This window comes from Puma concolor, chromosome D2 (assembly GCF_028749965.1).
Source record: "Puma concolor isolate L17-30 chromosome D2, mPumCon1.1.hap2, whole genome shotgun sequence".
Taxonomy (NCBI): Eukaryota; Metazoa; Chordata; class Mammalia; order Carnivora; family Felidae; genus Puma; species Puma concolor.
In genome coordinates, this window is record NC_141677.1 from 54,600,608 (window position 1) to 54,625,804 (window position 25,197).

The following is a 25,197-nucleotide window of genomic DNA, read 5'->3' on the forward strand; positions in this document are numbered from 1 at the left end:
GTACTTCATCCCCAAAGCAGATAAACATAAATCCGCTGCTTACAAAGAAACACCGAGTTTGAGGTTTGAGACCTCAAAAAAACCCAGAAAAAAAAACCCAAAATAGCACTGCGGGGCCTTGGGCCGGAGTTCCAGTCTTCCGTCCCTCCCCCGACCCCGCCCCGTCGGGCCCACTTCGTCCGGTCTAGGCCCCGCCTCTCGGAGGCCGCAGCCAATCGGGGAGGCTCGGGCTCGCCGCGTATGCCGCTCCCCCCTTCCTGCCGGCCGCGCCCCCGCCGGCAGTGACGTGCCCCGCCCCGCAGCCGCGGGATTCAAACTCCCGGAAGCGGCGCCCGCTCCGCTGGGTGTGACTGGGCGGACTCGAGCGCCGCGCTTCGCCTCAGGTGCTGGCTGGCCGCGAGGAGACGACAGCCGAGGGTGGCGAGGGCGGCCAGGGTCCACAGCCCCGGGGCCAGGCTGGACCGCGAGGGAGGCGCGGTCAGCGGGCAGATAGCGTCCGTTTGGACTCCATCTCTGCTCGCCCTGATATATGTCCCCTTTCCCTGGCGCTCACTTCGTGCCTGCCCCGGGTTGGGAGCCTCGAGCGTCAGCGGGTCGATCCTTCCTTTCATCTTTGCGGTGGGTATCATCACCCTCTTTGCCTTTTTTTTTTTTTTTTTTTTGGTGCGGAGAGGCCGAGTGACTTGGCCGAGGTCTTTTCGTGAGTACAGCATTTTGCCGACTAGCAAGCACGTTCATGTCTGTTCTACAGACATCGTCACTTTAGAGGTGAGGAAAAAAAAAAGTGCCTCGTTTTGCAGTTTTTCTTTATTTCTGTGTTTCCCCACGTAGATCTTATGTTTTTGTTTTTTTTTTTTAATTTTTTTTTCAACGTTTATTTATTTTTGGGACAGAGAGAGACAGAGCATGAACGGAGGAGGGGCAGAGAGAGAGGGAGACACAGAATCGGAAACAGGCTCCAGGCTCTGAGCCATCAGCCCAGAGCCTGACGCGGGGCTCGAACTCACGGACCGCGAGATCGTGACCTGGCTGAAGTCGGACGCTTAACCGACTGCGCCACCCAGGCGCCCCATCCCCACGTAGATCTTATGTGAGGGTTTTTGTAAGATTCGCCTCCACTTGGAGCCCGAGCAGGTTGTTGGGTTGCAAGATTTCTTTGGCCATCTCCTGTCCAGGATGCCTTAGATCACTTCAGCCAGTCAATAAATATTTATTGAACAGTGGCTGTTAGATTCTGTGAGTGACAAAAATAATTCAAGGTTCAGCCCCTGAAACAACTGCTGAACAAATTTAAGAAGTGGGTGTAGGGTGGGAGTAAACAATCGAGTACCAGATTGTATCCTGTGACCAATGTAGCTTATACAGAGGGAAGGCATCCTGGAGAAGATGCAGCAGGGCCAGATAAAGTTTGAACAGTGTGAACTCTGTGAGTATTGGCCTGATGGGAGTAGAAAAAAACAACAACAGGGAAAGGAGGTTGGGAGGACTAAATGGTGGGGAGCTGGGAGATCCCAGCAGGGTCTATCTAGTCCAGAAGCTAGAAACAATAGACATTTGTGACCAAAGTTCTGTCCAGAGGTCAGGAAGCGAACGTCCATAGGTTCCTTCCCGTTCTACTGATCCATGTAGTTCCACCATTCTGTGTTTCAGTGACTTGGGTGAAAAGTAGTTTTCTGTCATATCAACCCATTATAGCAAGTCAACCATGTGTTACTAACAGAAGCATGTAGGAAAGAACTTCCTGTGGCGGCAGGTTCTCAAGATGCCATAACCTTGCATTGGTCTTAATCGGTTTACTAGTTACCTCAGCCTTTCACCTTAGAGTGGGCAAAAATCCAGGACTAACCTTTCGCTAGATGGTCTGTTCCACTCAGTTTTCACAGCTCTGGTGTTTTCAGACTGATTTCATACAGGATGACCGTAAAAGTCACTTCCACAGGCAGGCCTTCCCCGTCACCTTAACCGAGTAGGTCTCCCCTGTTTTTTTACCAGAATCATTTATTCCTATAGAACATCGACTTTACAACTTGAGAATCTATATTGTGTCCTTGCCTCCTTTACTAGATTGAAAGTTCCATTATGTAAGGGAACATGTCTCTTTTTCTCGTTTCTTTGTCTTTTCTTTCTTTCTTTCTTTCTTTTTTTTCTTTTTTTTTTTTTTTTTTTTTTTTTTTGCCCATTTATACCCAGCACCTATGATGTTGCCTGGTAAATTAGGTTTTCCAGTATTTTTTAAATGCATGAATGGTCACACATCCCTCTAATTTACCTTAGTCACCACCACTATTTTTATCTTGGGATCCATAATGTAGAAAAATGCTTTTTAATCTCCCTAATTAAAGCTACTTTTATTATATGCGCAGTATCTTTCACTATTTTGCTCCTAGAGTTAATATTATACATTTCTTCTACACTGTTACCAGATACTGTTAGCAGATTCTAAGTTTCTTACTCAATTTGGCCACTGTTCTTAATTCTTGAATATTGTGCCTCTTTTTCCTAGAAATGTCTGATCTTAGATTCTCCTCACTTCTGCCCCACTGTACTCTCTCAACTGACTACGTAGATCTGAACTAGGCCTATCTTCTAAAACAGGACATATCATTATGTCAGGTAATGATATTTCAATGCCTGTGTGCTCAGAATTATATACTTATCACTAGCTTTTTATTCCTGGGTAAAATGTCTTTGATTGTGATCTGTTTCATTCAGACTTCATTTGATGGTTTAATCATTGATCCTTTTTCTTTTAGATGAAACTTTTTCATTGAAGTATGACACATACAGAATCCTGCACCAAACATGTGTCCATGTTTTTTAACGTTTTTATTTTAATACCAGTATGGTTAACATATAGTGCTATTTAGTTTCAGGTGTATAATGTAGTGTTTCAACAATTCTGTACATTACTCAGTGAGCATCAAGGTAAGTTGACATATTTTTAAAAGGTGAATTCTCCCCATGTATCCACCACCCAGATTAAAGAATCGGTATTGTTACCAGAAAGCCAGAAGCCTTTCCCAGTCCCTTGGTTTGGCTGTATCTCTTCTATTGAGATAGAAATGTTCTTCTATTTAGCAAATAGGTTATTACCTTTCCAAGCCTTTCAAACTTAGACTAATAAAGTATAATTGTATTTTTATTTTTACAGTTTCAGAGATGTCTTCCAGAAGTCCCAAAAGTTTAATTAAAGGTAAATGGGGATCGAAGCCTAGTAACTCCAAATCAGAAACTGCATTAGAAAAATTTAGGGGAGAAATTGCAGCCTTAAAAACATCCGTGGATGAAATCACAAGTGGAAAAGGAAAGCTGACTGATAAAGACAAACACAGACTTTTGGAGGTGAGTGGCCTTATAAACCTTTTTTTTTTTTTTTTAATTTTTTAAACGTTTATTTATGATTGAGAGACAGAGACAGAGCACAAGCGGGGAGGGGCAGAGAGGAGGAGACACAGAATCGAAGCAGGCTCCAGGCTCTGAGTTGTCAGCACAGAGCCCAACGCCGGGCTCGAACTCACAAGCCTCGAGATCATGACCTGAGCCAAAGTCAGACGTTTAACCGACTGAGTCACCCAGGTGCCGCATAAACCTTTTTAAAGTATAATAAGCCTTACTGTAGGAGATGAGAAAGTATTCTCCCAGTAATTATGTAATTTGGTTATTCTGTTCATTCACTAAATGTAAAAAATCAAAACTAGTAATTTCAAAGTGTTTAATGGAGTTCAAATTTTAATGTGAATGCTTAAAAACTCATTTTATCATATATATTGGTTGCTTTCCAAATAATCCTTGTTTTCAGATATTTGAGATAAAATCATTACATATATTGGCATTTTGCATTCTGTTAAACTATATTTCAGATTCTCTAATTTACAGTTTGTTATGGCCTAGTCAATAAAGCAGTTTTATTTTGCAAAAGCTATTTCCTTGTTCATAGTTAGAAAATAAGTGACCTATATTAAATCGTATCATTGGATTTCTTTAAATTTTATTTTATAGGCACACCTAAAACCAAATAATTTATTTCTTTAACAACACATATTGAGGTAAATACTTATTGAAGCATTGAGAAATGATCTATCGCCGATTTTTTTTAAAGTTTATTTATTTATTTTGAGAGAGACACAGAGTGTGAGCAGGGGAGAGGCAAAGAGAGAGGGAGAGAGAGAGAGAGAGGGAGAGAGAATCCCAAGCAGGCTTGTGCTAATAGTGGGCTTTGAACTCACAAACCGTGAGATCATGACCTGAGCCGAAATCAAGAGTCTGATGCTTAACTGACTGAGCCACCCAGGCGTCCCTATCTCCAATTCTTAAACACAAAGATTATTTTGCAGTCTGGTGATGGAATCTAATAGCTTCTCTGAGAGATCGCTTTCCAGCTCTTTCCACTTTAAACAAGCACTGGTTGTCAAAACTTTGTTCCTTTGTAATCAATTGAAATTACACTTCCTGTAACTTCTACCAATTTGTTCTAATTGTACCTATTACAGCTGCATGGAACAAGTCTATTTTTTTATCCATTTGACAACTTTTCAGATATTTGAGGAAATCTTGCTTTCTCTTACTTTTCTTTAATATATATTTTTAAGTTTATTTTGAGAGAGCGAGCGAGAGAGTGAGCGTGTGTGCACATGGGGGAGGGACAGAGAGAGAGAGAGAGAGACGGAGGGAGAGAGAAAAGCCCAAGCAGGCTCTGAGCTGTCAGCACAGAGCCTGATGTAAGGCTCGAACTCACAAACCGTGAGAGCATGACCTGAGCAGAGGTCAAGAGTCAGACACTTAACTGAGGGAGCCACCCAGGCAGCCCTCATCTTACATTTCTGTAGACCAATCCCATTTCTTCAGCTTTTCTAGCTTCTTATCATCCTGGTTACTTTCCTGAACATTTTGTGACGTGTTCATATTCCTTCTGAATTATGCACCCAATATCGTGCACAGTGGCAAACATGGGTTGAAATGGCAGTATTATTTCTACTAATTTGGATATTGTTTTCTACAAAAGTCTAAAATTATGTGGGCTTTGTTTTGGTAACTGTATCATACTACTGCTTTATCTTAAGCTTGAGGCGACTTAAATCCCTTCATTTTCTCAAGGTCACCTAACTCAGTTTCCCCATTATATTTGAACAACTGCTTCTCCCCTTCATCCTCATGCAAGTTTGAAGTTTTATGTTGTTTTTACCTTGTTAGCATATAAAGTCAGTTAACTTTTTATGGACTCTCCATAGATGCTTTCCCGCCTCTGTCAGCAGCCGCTTAACAAGTGTGCCTTCTTTATCTTTTAAATCCTTGGAAATGTGAACAGTCCTTTGAAGATCAGCTTTTAGATTTGTTACCAAATCATTTATTAACAAAAACAAATTAATGAATGCATTTTTATCCAGCTGTAATTTTCTGTAATTTTTAGGTTATGTTGCTTTGAGTTCAATAATGAGCATGTATCTCTTTTAGGACTCACTTTTAGCCTTTAAGATGATTGGAACTGGTATGATGGAGGGGTGATTATCACATACTCATGTGGGAGCCAGCTTTTTGTTAGCTTTCTCTTACCACCCTTGACAGAGTTGGTTTCTCCCATTCATTTTATATGTGTCTTAACTACAGCACCGACCATATTGCATTAATGTATTGGTTTCCCTTTCTGGAGCTCTCTGAGCACAAGACCTTGGCTTCATTTTCTTTTTGGCCCTGGTGTCTAGTGTGATGCTGACTTGATGTGTGATAAACCCTCTGTAAATGCTTGTTGGATGTTGTTTATTTCCATGTTTGACCTGGCTTTGTTCTAAGATTCTTCTTAGTTTATATCTAGAAAATTCGAGTCCTGGAAGCTGAGAGGCAGAAGAATGCTTATCATCTCACAGAGAAAGACAAAGAAATACAGCGCCTCAGAGAGCAGCTGAAAGCCAAATACAGTAGTACCGCATTGCTTGAACAGCTGGAAGAGAAAACAAAGGAAGGCGAAAGGAGGGAACAGCTGTTGAAATCCTTGTCTGAAGAGACAGATGTATTGAAAAAGCAGTTGTCTGCTACAACTGCAAGGCTTGCTGAACTTGAGAGCAAAGCCAGTACACTTCATTTATCACAGGTACTTGCCATTTCTTTAAATCCAGATTTTTTTTTCCTTTCTGATACAATTTGTAGTTCTTGTGAAGAATGAGTTTGTTAAAACACACTTGTCAAATGTTGAAACAGTATAGTATACCAACAGGTTATTTTTTGTTTATAGCCTGATACCCTCTCCCTAAGCAAAAATAGTTAACATGGCTCCCTCCATTCCCCAGACCATTGTTTTGCACAAGGGAATATTCGGAATACAGAATCCACTGTGTATTTACAACATCCAAGAAGATTTTTTTGGGCTGTTTTTTTTTTTTTTTCCTGTAGTTTGTATCATGAAGACAATAGGCTCCCTTTTGTTATTGTTTTCAAATTTCAGATATACAATGATAATATCAAGCATGTTTTTTGAAACTACAAGTGCTTTTGCTCCCCTCTTTTGTTTTAAAGTTTCTAGTGTAGCAGAAAGAGCAAGACTTTGTTGGTAGGCAGGTCTGAGTTCAGATTTTGGTTCTGCCACTTGCTAGTTGTGTGACTGTAACCATTCTAGTCTTAGAGGCAGTGCTAGAGAGAATTTACCAGACCCTTCTCCTTAACCTCAGTTTCCACAGTGGTAAAATCAAGATAAGAATACTGGAGATTAAAATAGGTGAAGGAGATAAAGAGGTCCTAAAATGGCGAAAGAATACTGGAGATTAAATGTGATAATATAAGGGCGCCTGGGTGGCTCAATCGGTTAAGTGGCCGACTTCGGCCCAGGTCATGATCTCGTGGTCCGTGAGTTCGAGCCGTCGGGCTCTGTGCTGACAGCTCAGAGCCTGGAGCCTGTTTCAGATTCTGTGTCTCCGTCTCTCTGACCCTCCCCCGTTCATGCTCTGTCTCTCTCTGTCTCAAAAATAAATAAACATTAAAAAAAAATTTTTTAAAAAAGAAAATAAAGTAAGTGTGATAATATATCTAAATCCCCTAGCACAGTGCCTGGCATATAGAAAGTGCTCTGTAAATAGTTTCTTGTTGATCAGATCTTTGATTCTTTAATAAATTTGGACACTTGGATAATACTAATGTTACAACTATTAATACCACCTATAGAAGAAAATCTGTTGCTTTCAGATATAATACCTCAATGTTATTTGGGGTCTTTGCACTTTTTCTCCCATTTAGAGTAGTCAGAGTGATCAGACATATACATTTATGTGTAATTATGCACCTTTATGTGCCCTCTCATAGAATGGCAGTTGAGTATTTTTACAGGTGAATTCAAAGAGGTTAAGTTTTTCTAGAGAATTTCCATGCAGCTAAAACTCATGAAAATTATAATCAGATCCAAAGTGGTTGCCTAATACTTTTCCTTAAAGCTCAAGAATTAGTTTCTCTGCTCTCAAATATGGAAAGACAGACCCCGGTATAAACGATAACTTTTAAAAAATGTATTCTTATAGTAATTGTGTAGGCTGTCCACTATTAATTTCTGTATTAGTCAGACTGTTTTATTGCCATAACAAACAACCTCCAAATCTCACGGTCTGACACAATAAGCGTTCGTTTTTTTTCCCTCATGTCACAATTTAGTGCAGGTTAGAGTGGAGGAGGCCTTACTCCACAGGGTCACTCAGATCCAGGTTCCTTCCTTCTAGTGGCTTCCCCATCCTTCCACCAGATCCTCTATGTACAGCTATGTAAGCTAGAAAGACTGTGTGGAGCATCAGGCGAGGGCTTGGGGGCCAGGCCTGGCATTGGCATATTTCACTTCTGTCCACGTTCCATTGGACAGAATTAAGTCTTATGGCCTCACTAAGCACAGCGAAGGCTGAATGTGAAGTCCAGGTATGCCCAGGGAAAAATGGAAAGGGATTTGGTGAGCTATCTCTGTCCTAGTTTTTACCAAGAGGACTAAATTGAGAGAGGAAGGACCACATACTAGGGTGAGTATCTAGAGTACCTTTGGAGAAAAATATTTTGTGATTTGTTGCCAGTGTTCACACAGATCTGTTTCCTTAAGCTGTTAAAAAGAGTGAAATATAGCTTTTTATGAGTTTTGTTGGTTAGCATGGGTACCTAACCATCTATTTCCCCTCTTTTTTTTCCTCTATAAGAAAATGAAAAAAAAAGAGGAGAGAAATTATGTTTTGAGTTCCGTAAAATCTGTTTAACTAATACTAATTAATATTTTTAATGTAAATATAATTCTAGAAAACAACTTTTATCTTTTGAAAATTTAGTATTTTCCAGATTTGATCTAAGAGCCCACTTCTATGTGTTTTCTCTCATTTTGGTGAAAAGCACTGGGCAATTCATATGCACTGAGGTATTCTAATGATCCAGAGGCCCTAAGAAGTCAAATTAGTTATGAAATCTCGGGGCTTCCAGTGTGCTGAGGAAGCTTCCAGATCTTCATTCTCTTCTGGTACTCATGACCTGGCATGATGGCTCATCAGCATATACTAGATCTGGATTTTGGGGATGCCCTTGTGAAGTATACTGTGTTATTATAGAACTAAATATAATGAGGAAATTTCTGTTGTTAAATTTGTGATATTAACTAATACTGGTTTATTTCAGACTGTGGCCACAAGCTGCTTCAACTCATCAATGAGTAATATTCATGAAATGGAAATACAGCTGAAAGATGTAAGTTCAGTTTCCTTTTATTAAGTTATGGGAAAAGAGGTCTGGTTCATTCATTCTTAAGTTTCATGGAAATTGACAGAATTGATTCTCTGGCTTAAAAACAATCTGTTAAGGGGCGCCTGGGTGGCGCAGTCGGTTAAGCGTCCGACTTCAGCCAGGTCACGATCTCGCGGTCCGTGAGTTCGAGCCCCGCGTCGGGCTCTGGGCTGATGGCTCAGAGCCTGGAGCCTGTTTCCGATTCTGTGTCTCCCTCTCTCTCTGCCCCTCCCCCGTTCATGCTCTGTCTCTCTCTGTCCCAAAAATAAATAAAAAACGTTGAAAAAAAAAAATTAAAAAAAAAAACAATCTGTTAAGACGGAGAACTGAATGGTTTGAGAACCTAACTCAACCTAGGTTGAGTTAGAACCTAACTCCCTAGGTTACTATCTTTAAATCTGTTTCTAGGGGCGCCTGGGTGGCGCAGTCGGTTAAGCGTCCGACTTCAGCCAGGTCACGATCTCGCGGTCCGTGAGTTCGAGCCCCGGGTCAGGCTCTGGGCTGATGGCTCAGAGCCTGGAGCCTGTTTCCGATTCTGTGTCTCCCTCTCTCTCTGCCCCTCCCCCGTTCATGCTCTGTCTCTCTCTGTCCCAAAAATAAATAAACGTTGAAAAAAAAAAAATTAAAAAAAAAAAAAATCTGTTTCTAGACATTCAAGAGGGCCAGTTCCTCTAATCATGGTCTCACGAATAGGCTAGAAAGCCCTAGAAATCACCCAAACACCCAATCTGATTTGCCCAATTATTTTATTATTATGGTATAATTTAATTTACAGTTTTTTCTCTTTTTGTTTATCCATGCAAGATGTACCTATTCATTTAAAATTCTTCCCTTGGAACCAGGATTTGCTTTCATAGTTTGAAAAGGAAACACATTCTTAGTATACTCAGTACATCTTCTGTAGAATTTGATATGAGGTTATTCTACATATATGGTAAAGCTATATTATTTCAAACTTATGTCTTAAATACAAGAAGTGTTTCATTAGGGATTGACTAAATTCAGGACTGTATTTTTTTGTGTTTTAATATCAGATATACAAAGTATAAAATTCTTGAGTTAATTATTAGGCCAGTAGGTAGGTATTTTGATTCCAGAAATATTACTGGCATGTCTGCCCTGCTCTAAGTTGCTCTTAAGATTCCTGTTTTATTTCATCTGGCAGGTGTACCTTGCAGTCTATTTGATCTTCAAAAGAATTTAAATCTGTTGAGTGTCTTTATAGCAGAGTACTATAGTAGCCTTATCAAAGTAATTTACCTAAAGGTAACTAAGATAAAGAAGAAACACAATTTTTAAAGATCTATCAAAATAAGTTATTTGTGTTGTATGTTACCCTGACCTTTATCATTCTGTGTATATCAGTACCTACCAGATGCGCATATCTATGAATAATTTACCTACCCACCTCTAGTTTTCCCCTTTTTCCACTCCAGCCATGCTGGCTTTCTAGCTACTCCTGCATTACACTGCCTTTTGTCTTTCTCTTCTCTCTGCCTGGCACACTGCCCTCAGATATCTTCATGACCCACTTCCTCACCTCATCAGATAATACTCAATTGTCACTTTCCGGAAGGGGGAGGGGCGGGGAGTGGGGCCAGAGGTTTACCTAGCCATTTTTCTAAAATTATAGCTCCCAGAAAATTCCTATTCCCTTTTCTTTTTTTGTAACTTCTCCCCTCATCACATATAACTGTTAAACTTATAATATGTTTTACTCACTTTATTACATGACTCTTACATTGGTATATATATTTTTTTCATTTTACTTAAATTCAAGTTAGCTGACATATAGTATAATAATGGTTTCAGGAGTAGAATTTAGTGATACATCACTTACATGCAACACCCAGTGCTCATCCCAACAAGTGCCCTCCTTAATGCCTATCACCCATTTAGCACATCCCCCCACCCTCCTTCCCTCCAGCAACCCTCAGTTTGTTCTCTGTATTTAAGAGTCTCTTATGATTTGCCTCCCTCTCTTTTTATCTTATTTTTCCTTCCCTTCCCCTATGTTCATCTGTTTTTTTTTTTCTTAAATTCCACATGAGAGTGAAATCATATGATATTTGTCTTTCTCTAACATTTTAATTAGCATAATACATTCTGTTCCATCCACATGGTTGCAAATGGCAAGATTTCATTCTTTTTGATCACAGAGTAATATTCCATTGTCTATACATTGGTATATGTTTTATGAGGGAAGGATTTCTGTTTTTTTCACTGCTATATCCCCATTATCTAGAACATTTGAATTTTATTAGTACCTGAAAAAATATGCTATCATCTTAAACTTCTATGTAATTTTTAGGCGTCTCAGCACCAACTGCTTCAAATATCAGCTAAGGTTATTTTTAGATAATGGCAATTCTTTATGTTAAAGTAACTTTGAAATGTTATGCATGTATACCCAGTCTTTTTGTTCTGTGTTATCTTCCTGGCTTACTTAAAGATCACATTGTACTTCTCTGCTCTGTTTACCTTAAAATGCTTTTAGACAAGTAGAGTAAAATTTAACCCAACTCACCTTCAATAGACTGAGCAATGCCTCCCAGACTGTCATGTGCAGATGAGACTACGCGATTTTTATAAAATGCAGATTCTGATTTCATTGGTCAGAGTTAGGGCCTGAGATTCTGCATTTCCAACAGATTCTCAGCTGCTGCTGTATTAACTTACATGTTTGAGGAGCAAGAGATGGTTTAGCTCTGATTGTCTCTGAGCCCAGGAGGAGACTAGAGAGCCCAGAAAGTGACCTGTCACTCCTCTGAGCATAGGCACTGTGGCATTATTCTGCTTTGAGAGCCCAGCAGTTCCAATCCCTCACCGTTCCTCCAGTCTCCTGCAAAGCTTCCTGGAGCAAAGCTTCCTGGAATGCTTTGCCCACCTATTTTAAGAATCAGTATTTGTTTTGCTAAAAGAAGCCCTAAAAACTCATGTTTACCTTTCTTAAAGCCTAGCTGTATCATTTTCTCAGCTGCCATTTAGGTCTGGCTGACATTTTGAAATAATTACATGGCATTCATTCTGTAAACATACAATGTCATTAACTTGCAAATCAAATAGCTAAGAGGCAGTTGAAATAGGCATTTCTTGCTCTTAATTTTAAAAATCTGATTTTTAAACAGAATTTAGGGAACATAGGTAATGTTTATTTATTTAATTTTTTATTTGGGAAAAAGTAAAATTTGCAGAAAAGTTACAAGAATGAAGATGATACATAGAACACCCAATACTAATTACCAAAATTCAAACATTGTTAACATTTTTTTCCACCTTATACCTCTCTCTTTCAATACCCCCCCACATATAATATTTTTTTCTAAACCATTTGAGAGTGAGTTGCATATATTACAGCCCTTTAAACCTATATACTTCAATATATATTCCTCAGAATGAGCATGTTCTCTTACGTGATTACAGTACAGATTGCAACTTTAATAAATTTAACAAGGACACTATACTTCTATGTAATCTACCATCCATATTCCAGTTTTGTCAATTGACCCACATTTTTTATTTCTCCAGTATAGGCTAACATTTCAACCTGCATTTCAGTTTTTGCCCAAGAATTATGTAATGCATCTCTGGGAAGCCAGGAGGAAGAACTTTAGTAGCATTCCACAGGGCTTCTCTTTTGCCCACTTCTGTCCCATATTTTTATTGATAACTGAGTGGAAATGTTATATATGCATGCCTTAGAAATGTGTAGAAGACACAAAGCTGGAAGAGATAGTAATATAGTGATGGCTCTAAAGATGCAAAACTAATATCAGCATTTATTGATAGCCATCAAATCCATTAATTATTGATACTATTTAGAGAAGAAAGCAAATGCAGAGTCAGTGAGAAGAGGCCCGAGTAAAGAAATGTTTGCTACTTTAATAAAGTAATATTGCCACCACGTGGCTTTTTAGAATATTGCACCTCAAATCTTAACCTGTAGTTCTGTTTCTCATACTTAAGTAATGTATGGACAGGTTCATTTATTATATATATATTATATATATTAGTATATATACTAATTAGTATACTAGTATATATACTAATTAGTATATATACTAATATATACTGATATATATATACTAATATATATAATATATATATATTAGAGCAAGTGTGAGCAAGGGAGATGGGTAGAGGGAGGGAGAGAGAGAGAGAGAGAGAGAGAGAGAAAATCTTAGGCAGGTTCCATGCTTAGCACGGAGCCTGATGTGGAGTTTAATACTATCACCCTGGGATCCTAATCTGAGCCAAAATCAAGAGTCAGCTGCTCAATCAACTGAGCCACCTAGGTGGTCCTGGGTTCATTTAAAAGAAGAAAATTTTCATGACCATCCAATGTTAACTTGGATTATTTATATTGAAATATTTCTTAAAGATGGACTAATTTAAAATTTGAAATAAAATTAGGTTATCTTTAGCATCTAACTAATATGATTTATTAAGTATTTGGATATGTGCCTGCTTTTTGAGTCATACCTCTTTCGGCAACTAAATTTGAGTATATAGTACAGAACTCTTAAGCTCTGTGAGGAGAATTAATGTTGTAACTGCATGACAGGTGCAGAGAGAAAAGTGTCTGGTCAAGTGACTGGAGGTCCCTGGACTAAGTCTTTGATTCCAGATGCTATCGTTGTCTTTGTAATCCATTTCTTAGTTCTACAGAAAACAAGACACTGAAAATTCTTTAAGCCTTATGCCTAGATGCTCATGAGTTTGTAGGATGCTCATGGAATGAGCCTAGCAAAGTTTAGAGGAACTCTATAGACTTAAGGGTTTTTATAGAGAGAGATCTTTTTAGACTTGAGACTCAGTCGTTTATGTCTTTAAAGATAGAAATTCTTATCTGAAAGAAGATGCCTTGTTATACAACCAAAAACGTCCAGTATGTTCCTTACCACCTTTCCCATCTCGCTCCCCGGGGGAGATGCCAGCTTATAGGGAAGGGGACCCCCTCCTTTTTCAGCACACCTACAACAAATGCAGCGTGAGTAAAAAGAATTGAGCACTTTTGAAGATGTATTCCAGTATGTATGTTTTACTTCAGTCTGATTGGACCATGCAACATTTTTGTCAAGAACTTTACGTTTGTACCATCTTTATTTGGCACCCCAGAGGATATGAAATTTTACATCCTGGCTGTCACTTCAATCATTGATAATAGTAAATTCCAACAGGTCTGGGATGAATTATGACACAAGGCGTATATATTATGCACTTGTTAAAATCACAGAAATAGCTGTGATAGTTCCATTACAAAGAGGTTTGATTACATTTTCATACATTCCTTAGTTAATGAGTAATAGATTCTTGAGGGTGTTTGATTCTTTTTGAATCATTCTAAATGGATTGTTCTGTGTGTAAGGAACTTCTACTAGGTTCTTTCATGCCATTTCCTCCCTTTCCTGAATACTCTCAAACTTCAGTCTGTGTCTAAAAGCCTTGCTTGGATGCTTGACTGATTCTGTCAATCATTGTTTCTCCACTCCATGTCGTCACCATCATTCATGAACATTCATCAGGCAGCTGCTTGCTATGGAAACATCGAACACATGAGTAGAACCTATGGACTCTAAACAAACCTGGGCTCAGCTTTCTGGGGGCTCATGTTCTAGTTCAGATAAGAACTATCATCAGGAGGCAATCAAGATCATGAGTGTAAGATGCCAAATAGATTGAATAGACATTAAAATCACTGTTGGCTTACAAAGACATTAAAATCACTGTTGGTGAGGGCAGTTACGGTGAGGAGTCTTGAAAGACAAGCCCGGATGCACTGGAACTTGCTGAAAAGGTGGGATTTAAGTGAGCAGGTGATATAGGAAGGGGTTCCAGGGCATTCTGGGCAGAAGGAAGAGTTTAAGCAAGGCACAGAGTGTGTATAGTTCTGTAGACAGCAAGGTGGCAGTGGAGGCCAGAAATGGCCAGGCTGTAACTTGAAGAGATGGGAAAAGGCAAATTGTGGACCATTTTAATGTTAACCTAAGGGAACATAGCTTCAGTTTTAGCAAATGGTGTTATGAAGCTTTCAAAAATTCTGTTACTAATATAATTAAAGCAATTTAGCACTTTGGGGGACCAAGGGAAAGGTTGAACTGAATTTATTAGGAGTAGCTGTTTTTCCCCAAAACACAGAGTAATCATGGTATTGATTAACCTGAAGCTTTTGGTGATAACCTGTGCCTCTTCATACTCTTTTAATGGGGAAATCACTTTCAAACTGAGGATCTGTATTGTTGAGCAAAAAATGGACACTTTTTTTCTTTTTTCTCTTAATCCTCTTATCTCCAGGGTTTACCAAGATCCAACAGTGAATAATTGCTCAAGTAGGCATTCCGATAGGGGCAGACAGGTCATAGCATGAGCACCAGGGCCAGAGGACTCAGTACAAATGAGCTTGGCTATCAGAAACGGATGTTCACATCTCTGTGTGTGCCCCCTTCTGGGACCCTTCATCTGTAACATTTTGCACAGGTGACATCAGGTTTAGATAATGCACGGCCTCTCTACACAAATAGTCATTGAGACTTGTTTCCCTAGCCAGCCTCTTAGGGGCAAAGAACGAGAAAGGGACAGTCCCGTCTTCTTGGACTGAACTTCTAGATTAGAAAGGAGAGAAGAGTTATCTCATTGCATAGCGGTGCTATTTAAGAATTTCTAGACGTTTCCCCCCAGTGCCAGCAGATGAGTTATCTTTTTTCCTAGCTTTCAACTTGAATCTGGGCTCCACTTTCATGAACAAAACTGCCACCTCCCCTGGCAAAACTAGGGCAGGGGTCAAGGGGGTGGGGTAGTGTGCGATTGCTGGGGATAATAGGCTGCCCTGGCAGACTCCTTTGCCTTTCACTGAATTTCCAAGGATCCAGTGGTTAAGAACAGTGAGAGCTAGAATCAGAGGGGATATGAACTTGTCCTGATTGATAATAATGAACCACCTTAGAAATCTGCATACCTTTGTCCATGTATTATCCACTAAAGCTTGTTTACCCACTAAAGCTAATGTAGCTTCCTATAGGAGTGTTTGCTAGTGTCTTGCCACAGATCAGGTGGGGTCAGGTTTTCAAACTTAAGCTAGGTAGCCTGGTAAGGCTATCAGAGCATATCTAGTTTCTTGAGGGAAAGATGTAACCAAAATGAAAAACTCGTGTTAGCAGTAATGGTAAAGTGAATCAGTTTCCTTGTTACCAGCTAACTTAAATAGACACTGCCTATTTTATTAATATTACCCTGTCATTCAAATAATTTCTTGAGTATACATATTGTACATAAAAGCAGATTCCTCAGAGGAATCCTCTGAGAAGAGCATGGTCTACCACTTCAAGAAACTTACTATTTGAAAGACATAGCAAGCACAGATAAACATCTGAAGATGTTTGGTAAAATACTTTTTAAAAATATGTAGATCTATGTAACAACTGACTTCATAAGCCCCTATACAAACCAAGTGAATGATCCCAGCTTGGGATTTTTGCTTGAGTTGTAAGAGATGTAAAGGATGAAAATTGGGGATCAAAAGGGGGGCGGCTCTTTAAGCTGATTCTCCGAGAAGCAGCCACTGAGATGGAGTTCGGAGGTCAGTTTACTGGGCAGCAACATCTGTGAGAGTAGAAGGAAGGTGGCAGGACTGGGCAGGAGCACCAGGCTGCAAGCCTGACAGGGTCTATGTCCCCATGGAGAGCTCCTGAGCAGAGTTATGTGTTGAGTGGAAATCCCTCTTTCTCAAAGGGAGCCCGAGCAGTGCACCTCGCCTCTGCCACAGAGGCATCCTAGTTTACAGAGAATGACATGGACACAGATACAAAGCAAGTTGTGTATAGGAGACGGCAGAGAAATGAACTTGACCCCATGGAAACATGACTTTGCCATGGTGTTAGGTGCTCTGAAGGAGCCTGATGTTCGAATGGATCTCGAGGTTGCAAGCCATGCGGTGGCGGACCAGACTTCTATGTGAACCGCAAGACTGTGCACTGAGAAAGGCTACATCACTTTGGCTCCCTTCTCCGTTTTAAGATTTTGGTTTTTCGTTTTAATGGTTTGCTTTCATTTTCATTTCAAGGCTCTGGAGAAAAATCAGCAGTGGCTTGTGTATGATCAGCAGCGGGAGGTCTACGTAAAAGGACTTTTAGCCAAGATCTTCGAGTTGGAACAGAAATCAGAAACAGCTGCTCATTCACTCCCACAGCAGACAAAAAAGGCTGAATCAGAAGGTACTGGTGTAAAAATGTTCTTTTGGGGTAGGCCTGCCTGACATTTTCCAAAAGGAGAGATTCATCAAATTTAGATTTTTATAAATAAGTGTTAGAAAGTAAATTAAGCAAATCTTCTAACCTTGAAGTAAGAAATATTGTGTTACCAAGTCTGTTTTCTCATGTTTTTTGATAAAAGGGGGCACAGCCACAGAGTAATGGGTCTCTGGCAGTTCTGAAGGCACATTAAATTTTCTCCTTCATGCATGTCCTTCTCTGCCTTCAAAGATCTTCTCCAGCTTTATTTCCCCCAGGGTCAGCCTTGTTACTGATTAGCTTTTTACTCTGCTTCCTTGCATGTATTCATATCAATCCCAGGAGAAAGAATACCTCTTATAGATGATTTTTCAGTCTTGTGAGTCTCCCACAGAATTGAAATGAAGGCTCCTAAGGATGATTCAATCTTTTTGTCAAGTTCTTCGCAGCTTCTCTGACATTGAGTTTCACAAGAACTCTAAGAGGTGGGGCAGGAGGGGACATTATTCTCATTTTACAGATGGGAAGATAGGTTCAGCAGCTCCAGGTGACGAGCTAAGAAGAGAAAAGAAACCCCCTTCCAAAGCACTTGTCAAAAGACGGATAGCACGGGGTGCCTGGCTGGCTCAGTCAGTGGAGTGTGCGACTCTTGATCCCAGAGTTGTGAGTTCAAGCCCCGCATTAGGTGTAGAGATTACTTAAAAATAAAATCCTAAAAAAAAAAAAAAAAAAAAAAAAAAGACTGATGGCCCTAATGGGACTGAAGCCTTGAATTATATAAACAGAAGGCTAAAGAAAGGGAGACAAGACTCCTAATCTTGGAGCTTCACATTTGAATATTTAAAATGAAGCTAATGCTGAAAAAGAAAATATAAAAGGAATTGGGCACAAAGCTACTTAACTGTAATTCCTTTATAAGTTTATTACACATAAAAGTAAGATTTTAGTTGTGGGCCAAGTCTAATTTCTTCTTTGGCAATATGTTCTCTATGTGTATATGTGTTTTATCAGAGTAATGTAAGCTCTTGTTAAAGTAATTTAATAGTAGTATAAGAGGGCTTGCCCTACTCTTCATAGTCCATCCCAGTTGCTATTTCCTCCTGCCATTAGGGCAGCCGCTTTTAACATTTCTGGTTTTGATTTTGGTGAGTATACCTATAAATAATGAGCTTATATTTCTATTTGTTGGTTTATCTTTTTTAGACATTGCTGATTTTCCCTTCCCATAGAATAGCTATATTACTGTTTTCAGTTCTTCTGTTTATTAGTTTAACTTCAAATAATGTTCCTGAACTTCTGTTTCTTGTTCTATCGGATGTCTACCCTATCTCTTGACTCTTTGTTTCATAAGAACTTATTTACAGAAATGTGTTTAGTTTTAACTTCTCAGGATTATTATGTTTTATAAAGTGAGTTGTGACCCAATGTGTTTGTCATAGGTTATCTTCAAGAAGAAAAGCAAAAATATTACAACCATCTCTTGGCAAATGCAAAAAAAGATCTTGAGGTTGAACGACAGACCATAACTCAGTTGAGCTTTGAACTTAGTGAATTTCGAAGAAAATATGAAGAAACCCAGAAAGAAGTCCAAGATTTAAATCAACTGCTGTGTTCACAAAGAAAGGCAGATGTACAACATCTGGAAGACGATAGGCATAAGACAGAGAAAATACAAAGGCTCAAGGAAGAGAATGATATTGCGAGGGAAAAGCTTGAAGAAGAGAAGAAGAGATCTGAGGAGCTCTTATCTCAGGTGAGCCTAACTAGTAAGACTTTCCGTGATTCAGAATTCAGAATTGCCATTGTACTTACCAAGCATCAGGAACTATGTTAACCACTAGGGAACCAACAAGGAACAAATGCCCTGCCCTAGGATTCTTATTTAGAATGGAAACAGACCATAAACCAGTTCCTAAATAACCAAGTAAACTCAGGAAAATAAAGCAGGGCAATATGACACAAGAACTGGGGGCCGGGGGAGGCTTTACTGCAGAGACGGTATTTGCACGAAGGTCTTTTGGGAAGAAGGAGCCTGTGAAGAGAGTGACTGGGAATTCCCTCCTGTGGAGGAGCTCATGTACAGAGGCCCTCGGGGAAGAGGAGGCAGGTATGTGTGAGGAGCCGAAAGGTGTGAAGCAAAGAGGGGAATCGGTGCTGGTTCCCAGGCAGGCACCTTGATCTGGATGATACCGTGCTCAAGTTAATTGCTTCACCTGATACCGTCCACCTTCTCATTGCGCTCATGACCTCCTGCCAGGATATCTGTGCCAGTAACATTGGAGTTACTAAGTTAGGATTGTTAGAATTGAATACTACTTCAACAGAAACTCATTAATTTAAATCTTGCTTGGCAGCATGGAATAATGAAAAAAACATTATTTGGGGTCCACACCTGGTCTCTAGTTCAGGATGTATGGCCTTACTCGTAGGGCTTTTGTGAAGGTCAACTGAGAGAATGTGAAAGTGCTTTGTAAAATAAAGGGCTGGGGTCAATGTTCGTTATTGCTGCCATTAGAATAGTAATTTTTTTTAATCATCCAGAAGTTGAGAGGGAGAACAAAGCAGTCTGTAACATTTGCCTTCTTAGTCTTTGCCACCCTGGTTTGTGCCTGCAGGTGTGAGCAGTGATCTTTACAAAAGATTAACCAGAAATGGTGGAGAGGGAGCGCCTGAGTGGCTCAGTCGGTTAAGCATCCAACTTTGGCTCAGGTCATGATCTCACGGTTTGTGGGTTCAAGCCCCACATCTGGCTGTGTGCTGACAGCTCAGAGCCTGGAGCCTGGTTCGGATTCTGTGTCTCCCTCTCTCTCTGCCTCTTCCCCAGCTCGCGCTCTGTCTCTCTCAACAATAAATAAACACTAAAAAATTTTTTTAAAAAGAAATGGTGGGGAATTTTGTTCCAACTCTGCAGGCAAGGAGGCAGGGCACCTCCAGCTTTGTTAACCTATCAGAAATATTAGCAGATGTCAGAACCTCCAGGAAAGTGGTGTGTGCACTGCAGAGTTCAGTGCTGTTTATGGACTCACGGTCTCTGCCTCAGGGAGCCCTCAGCCAGGGTGGTGCCGCTCAGCCCCTTGTACAGATAGCCATCAACCAACCAGCTGCCGGGACTCACCCCAACTAGCAGGTGTCGTCCGGAATAGAGATGGATTTGGGAGCCTCCCCTGCATCCCAAGTCAAGCAGTAGAAGAGTGGATATGACAGTGTTGGCTCTGTTTCCATCCTACAGGTCCAGTTTCTTTACACATCTCTGTTAAAGCATCAGGAAGAACAAACAAGGGTAGCTCTGTTGGAACAACAGGTACCGACTGGGGCTGCTTCTAAATTCAGCTTAACTTGTTAGAAAATGGGATTGTTCCTCATGTTTACACTAGTCTATGAAGAGCCATTTGAAAGTCATGAAAAATGTTTTTAATAAACTTTAACAACCACAGCAAAAAATATAAGTGGCCATCTGTGCTTGCCATTTATTCCTATCTTTAGGCTAAACCAGATCCTGAGGGGGGATGGCGGTTGTTTTGACAGGGTAATGTTTGCCTCGGTAAATCTTACTGTTCCCCGCATGGCTTCCGTAGTCCCTACTCCAAGTGAGCAGGATCTCCTCAAGAGGGCCATCTTATAACTTCAAGTAGAACTCAGAGAGATACCACTTGTTCTCAGGATATAGACCAGAGATTTTTAGTGTATTCCAAACCAGGGAACAGCTATCTCTTTCCCTTCTCCCCCTGCCCCAGAACAGAAGGGGGTTCAGGGAGGACACACCCCAACCAGCAACTTCTTAAGTTGCTCCTCACTCACCTCAAGCCCTGGCTTTGCTCCTTGGATAAACCAACCCCCCAACCAGAAGCTTTTCTATTTATCAACATCTCACTGTACTCAGATGAATTCTTGCTGTGAAGACACAGCAAATGTTTGCCTCTTGTGCTAAAAAAAAAAAATGCAAGCATCCAGTCAAGAGAACTCGACAGTATATACTAACCATAATTGTCTCGGCCTGGGTATTTGTTCCAGATGCACGCATGTACTTTAGACTTCGAAAATGAAAAACTTGACCGTCAAAATATGCAGCACCAACTGCACATAATTCTTAAAGAACTGCGAAAAGCAAGAAATCAAATAACACAGTTGGAATCCTTGGTGAGTCTGGAATGGTTAAACTAAAACTTATTTTCTTCTTTCTCTTGCTGCCATTTTCCCATTTATATATCAAACCAGTGCCCAGACTGAGAGGATACAGCTTCAAGCATGGCTATTTCTCAAATCAACAGGCAGAACCCTGCTTCGTTGGAAGCACCTGCCCTTTGAGCATCAGCCCAGAGCACTAGAAGGAGGGGCCCTGTGTGCCTCTGTGTAACAATGACATTACTGGTGCCCGAGATCACCTCTCCCTAATGTGACTCTAGACTCACTAAACGGGCTGTGCCTGGGGCAAGGTGGGGTAAGGGAGGGCAGTTGTAAATCCTGAACTGAAACCATGTTTTTCTATTTAGAAAGAAAGAAATGTCGTTTTTAGTGACAATGGATGGTTCTGTTAATACACTGTTGCAGGCATGTTGAGTTAAGCACATTTTGTGGGTTACCTTGAACACAATCTTTTAAAACATAAACCTTTTAAATAAGATTGTTTCTATGAGGAAGTGATTTTTGACTTACTATTTTCATCTTACTAAGAAGCTTTTGAACCAAACCTGTTGGTAACTGTGTGCGTGTTATGTCCCATTAGCACATATTTTATTTATTTTTAATTCATTTTGAGATAGAGACGAAGAGAGAGCACGTGCGTGCATGGGTGGGGGAGGGGCAGGGAGAGAGAGGGAGAGAGAGAATCCCAAGCAGGCTCAGCACTGTCAGTGTGGGACCTGCTATGGGGCTGGAACTCACAAACCTTGAGATCATGATCTGAGCCGAAGTTGGACTGAGCCACCCACGCACCCTGGCACATATTTTATTCATGCCTAGTACTGCAGAGTATTTGCAGATGGTAAAATGTAACAAATAGAATTCCTCAGTTTTTGAAAGAGGAAAAAGCAATTGTTAAAAAAATCATTTGTAGCTTCTTTATGAGTAAAAGACAAAATATATCTTGACTCTGTTCTTTAGTAGTACGTCATTCATTTTGACCACATATAATATTTGAAATTGAAGTTTATAATTCATTTCTGTTAATGACTATTTTTCAAAGTATAGGAAGCCAGAGGTTATAAAAAAGATTCCATAATTTTCCTGTACTTTTCTTTGTTTTCCTGCTGTCCATCATCTTTAGAATATGCTGTAAAATATTCATTTTAAAGCTGTATTGACTATTCTGACGTCCTCAGGGGGGAAAAAGCCATAAAGAAGGAAAGTCACAAAGATATTATACAATATTGTTATGATTTCTATGTGTAACCTATTTGATCTGCTAACATTCTTTGCTACTCTTAATTCTATGTAGTTTCTTTTTTTTTTACTTGCTGAACTTGACCTTTTTTTACAAAACTATCAAATTTTGTCAGCCTTGTATATAGGTCTACCTTTTTATCTGGCTCTAAGCATTTTTAAAACAATTTTTTTAACATATATTTATTTTTGAGAGAAAGAGACAGAGCATGAGCAGGAGAGGGGCAGAGAGAGAGGGAGACAGAATCTGAAGCAGTCTCCAGGCTTTGAGCTGTCAGCACAGAGCCTGACACGGGGCTCGAACTCCCAAGCGGTGAGATCATGACCTGAGCTGAAGTTGGACGCTTAACTGACTGAGCCACCCAGGCATCCCTGGCTCTAAGCATTTTAATAAACTCTATCCATGTAAATACCCAATCCTGGTATTTCGTGGGTAATTTGGGTAATATATAACTACCTCGTATACATTTATTTTTCAGAAGCAGCTTCGTGAATTTGCCTTCACAGAGCCATTAGTCACTTTCCAAGGAGAGTCCGAAAACAGGGTAAAAGTTACCTCACCAAAAAGTCCTACTGCTGCACTAAATGAAAGCCTGGTGGAATGTCCCAAGTGCAATATACAGTATCCAGCCACCGAGCATCGAGATCTACTTGTCCACGTTGAATACTGTTCAAAATAGCAATATAATTATTCTTTGTTTTTGTGGCAAAAGATTCAATACTGTATCTTCTGTTAGCTTATGGACATTTTGAATTACTTATTTCACCTCTTCTATAAGAAACTGCCTCTCTACCTTTGAGACTCTGGCATAGGAGTGAATCATTGTATTTTTTTTTTTTTTTTGGCTGCTTTGCATTTTCCTTGGTAGTGATACCTCTCTGAGATGGTTCATCTTCAGGCTTCAGTGACGGAATGAGGTGAGCTGAGACAACTAACATTTTGCACTGTTAAAGTACTTGATAAGGACGAGATAGTTCAGGTTATTGCTTGTGGGCTTAATCTGTTAACACCAGCAAGCAAATATTTTATGTTTTTTGTAGGTTTTTAAAAGTCAAAGTTAATTACCCAGGATCTTACTTTGTTGGCTTTTTGTTTTTTTATTAAACTTCATAAACCTACAATTCCAATTTTCATGTCCATTGTTAAAAGCTGGTAATACTTTTTACATTTTTTCCTCTCTGTAATAAGGCGGTTATTAGAAAAGTTGGAATTTTTCTTGATCTTTTTTTGCAGAGCTGTGTTCTAATAGAAGCACAAGGCAGATTCTGCTTAAGCAACACTCCTCAGTAGCCACACACAATGTTTTCTTTCATATTAACTGGCTGTAACTTTAACTTGAATTTCATTAGCACAGGTTGCTCAAAGTTGTTAAAATGAATTTTAACAAAGCCATCTAGCCCTCTCATTTGATTTGCAGGTATTTTATTTATTTATTTTTGGCACTCTTAAAGTTGGGCAATGTGATGAACATTTGCTTATCTGAATATATATTTTTATATGTGTGTGTGTAAACCCCCAATTTTTTTTATTTCTTCAGGTTTTCTAAAATGCTGAATATGGGCTACTGTTAGTAATATAAAGGAGAAAAGAATAAAATTATTTAATAAGTTTTAATATGTCTTGTGTATATGTACACAGGAATTCTAAGATTTCTGTCCTGAGGGGTGTGCCAGAGAACAGCGGATTCACTTACAGTGTAAAGGGACAAGAGAGTTAAGGATCCACGGGAACCAAAAACTACATGAGGCTCAGAGAGATAAAGCAAAATCCCCACAATCACTTAAAAGAGAAACATATTCTTGGGTTTCAAACTCCCAAATCAGCCCCAAAGCCCAAATTCACTCTACCCTGCCAGAAAACTTTTGTGAATTCTCCAAACTCAGTACACGTCAGGTGATGTTATAACCAGAGTAATGGAATGTTCCTTGAGTTAGGAAAACAGCAGAGCAGAACATCCCAACTGGTCTCTTCCATCCCTCTGGTCTGAGAAGTCCTGCCTTGTCGAACCCCTCCACCTGTTCCATGGGTCTCTGCTATGCCAGTTCTCCAACATCTTTAATCTCATTCTCCAAATACCTATTAAACACCATCTACGTGCCAGTCCCGAGGCTAGGTATTAGTGACACAGTGATAATAAAATGCAGCCCCATCTTCAGCATCTAGCAGAGGAGGCCAACATGTAACAGGTAAGTATTACATGTAGGAGGTGCTATAATCAAGGTATATGGAGGGTACAGAAACTGCCTTATTCGTTTTTTGTTTTTAAATTTTAGAGAGAGATAGAGAATGCACACGCAAGCAGAGGAGACAGGCAGAGAGAGAGAGAGAGAGAGAGAGAGAGAGAGAGAGAGAGAGAGAATCTTAAGCCGGGTCCACGCTCAGTGCAGAGCCTGATGCCAGGCTCGATCCCACGACACTGGGATAACCTGAGCCAAACCAACAGCCCCCCAGGTGCCCCAGAAACTGCCTTATTCTAATGAAGACAAGGTCTTACTCTTGAAAGATGCAAATCTTATATGAAGATTAAAAAAAAAAAAAATAAGAAAAAGAGTAAGGGTAGACTAAGAAGCAAAATGGAGCCACTCCTAAGGGTAGCCCCTGAAAGGCAGGGCATGGAGTGCTTCTGAGCCATGAGCCTGGTGCTGAGCACAGGGCAACAGTCCTGCACGCCAACAGTCCTGCACGCCATTCGCGTGATTTAAACACAAGAGCTGATCTCTGAGGGAAACACCATTACAGCGGTCCTGGTGCTGTAGAGATTTGTAGAAAGAGATTTCTCCCGGGTGCGCTTGTGGAGAAGAAACCATGTAAGGTAGAGGTCCACAGCCTCAACACAACGTCGCCATAAGCACAGCAATGGTGCCAGCT

The 25,197-nt window shown here is 40.1% G+C and overlaps 1 protein-coding gene across 4 annotated transcripts; it reads left to right on the forward strand.

Moving 5' to 3' along the window:
• The first annotated feature begins 351 nt into the window (after nt 1-351).
• Nucleotides 352-23,943, forward strand: CEP55 (centrosomal protein 55). Of its 4 annotated transcripts, none has more exons than XM_086680390.1 (10): nt 477-768; nt 2,504-2,613; nt 3,152-3,342; nt 5,810-6,085; nt 8,620-8,688; nt 16,784-16,934; nt 18,389-18,702; nt 20,179-20,250; nt 20,961-21,086; nt 22,808-23,943. In XM_086680390.1, the coding sequence occupies exons 2-10, from the start codon at nt 2,607-2,609 to the stop codon at nt 23,006-23,008; spliced, it is 1,407 nt and encodes a 468-aa protein (XP_086536516.1). In that variant the 5' UTR covers nt 477-768; nt 2,504-2,606; the 3' UTR covers nt 23,009-23,943. The 4 variants fall into 4 exon arrangements, with proteins under 4 accessions (XP_086536519.1, XP_086536516.1, XP_086536518.1 ...); XM_086680391.1 differs by having other exon boundaries at nt 510-618; XM_086680393.1 differs by lacking the exon at nt 2,504-2,613 and having other exon boundaries at nt 352-618.
• The last annotated feature ends 1,254 nt before the right edge of the window (nt 23,944-25,197 follow it).

Coding starts and splice junctions, on each gene's coding strand:
- CEP55 (XM_086680390.1), top strand. Junction 18,703..20,178: donor CTGAGGAGCTCTTATCTCAG/GTGAGCCTAACT, acceptor TCCATCCTACAG/GTCCAGTTTCTTTACACATC. Junction 20,251..20,960: donor TAGCTCTGTTGGAACAACAG/GTACCGACTGGG, acceptor TATTTGTTCCAG/ATGCACGCATGTACTTTAGA.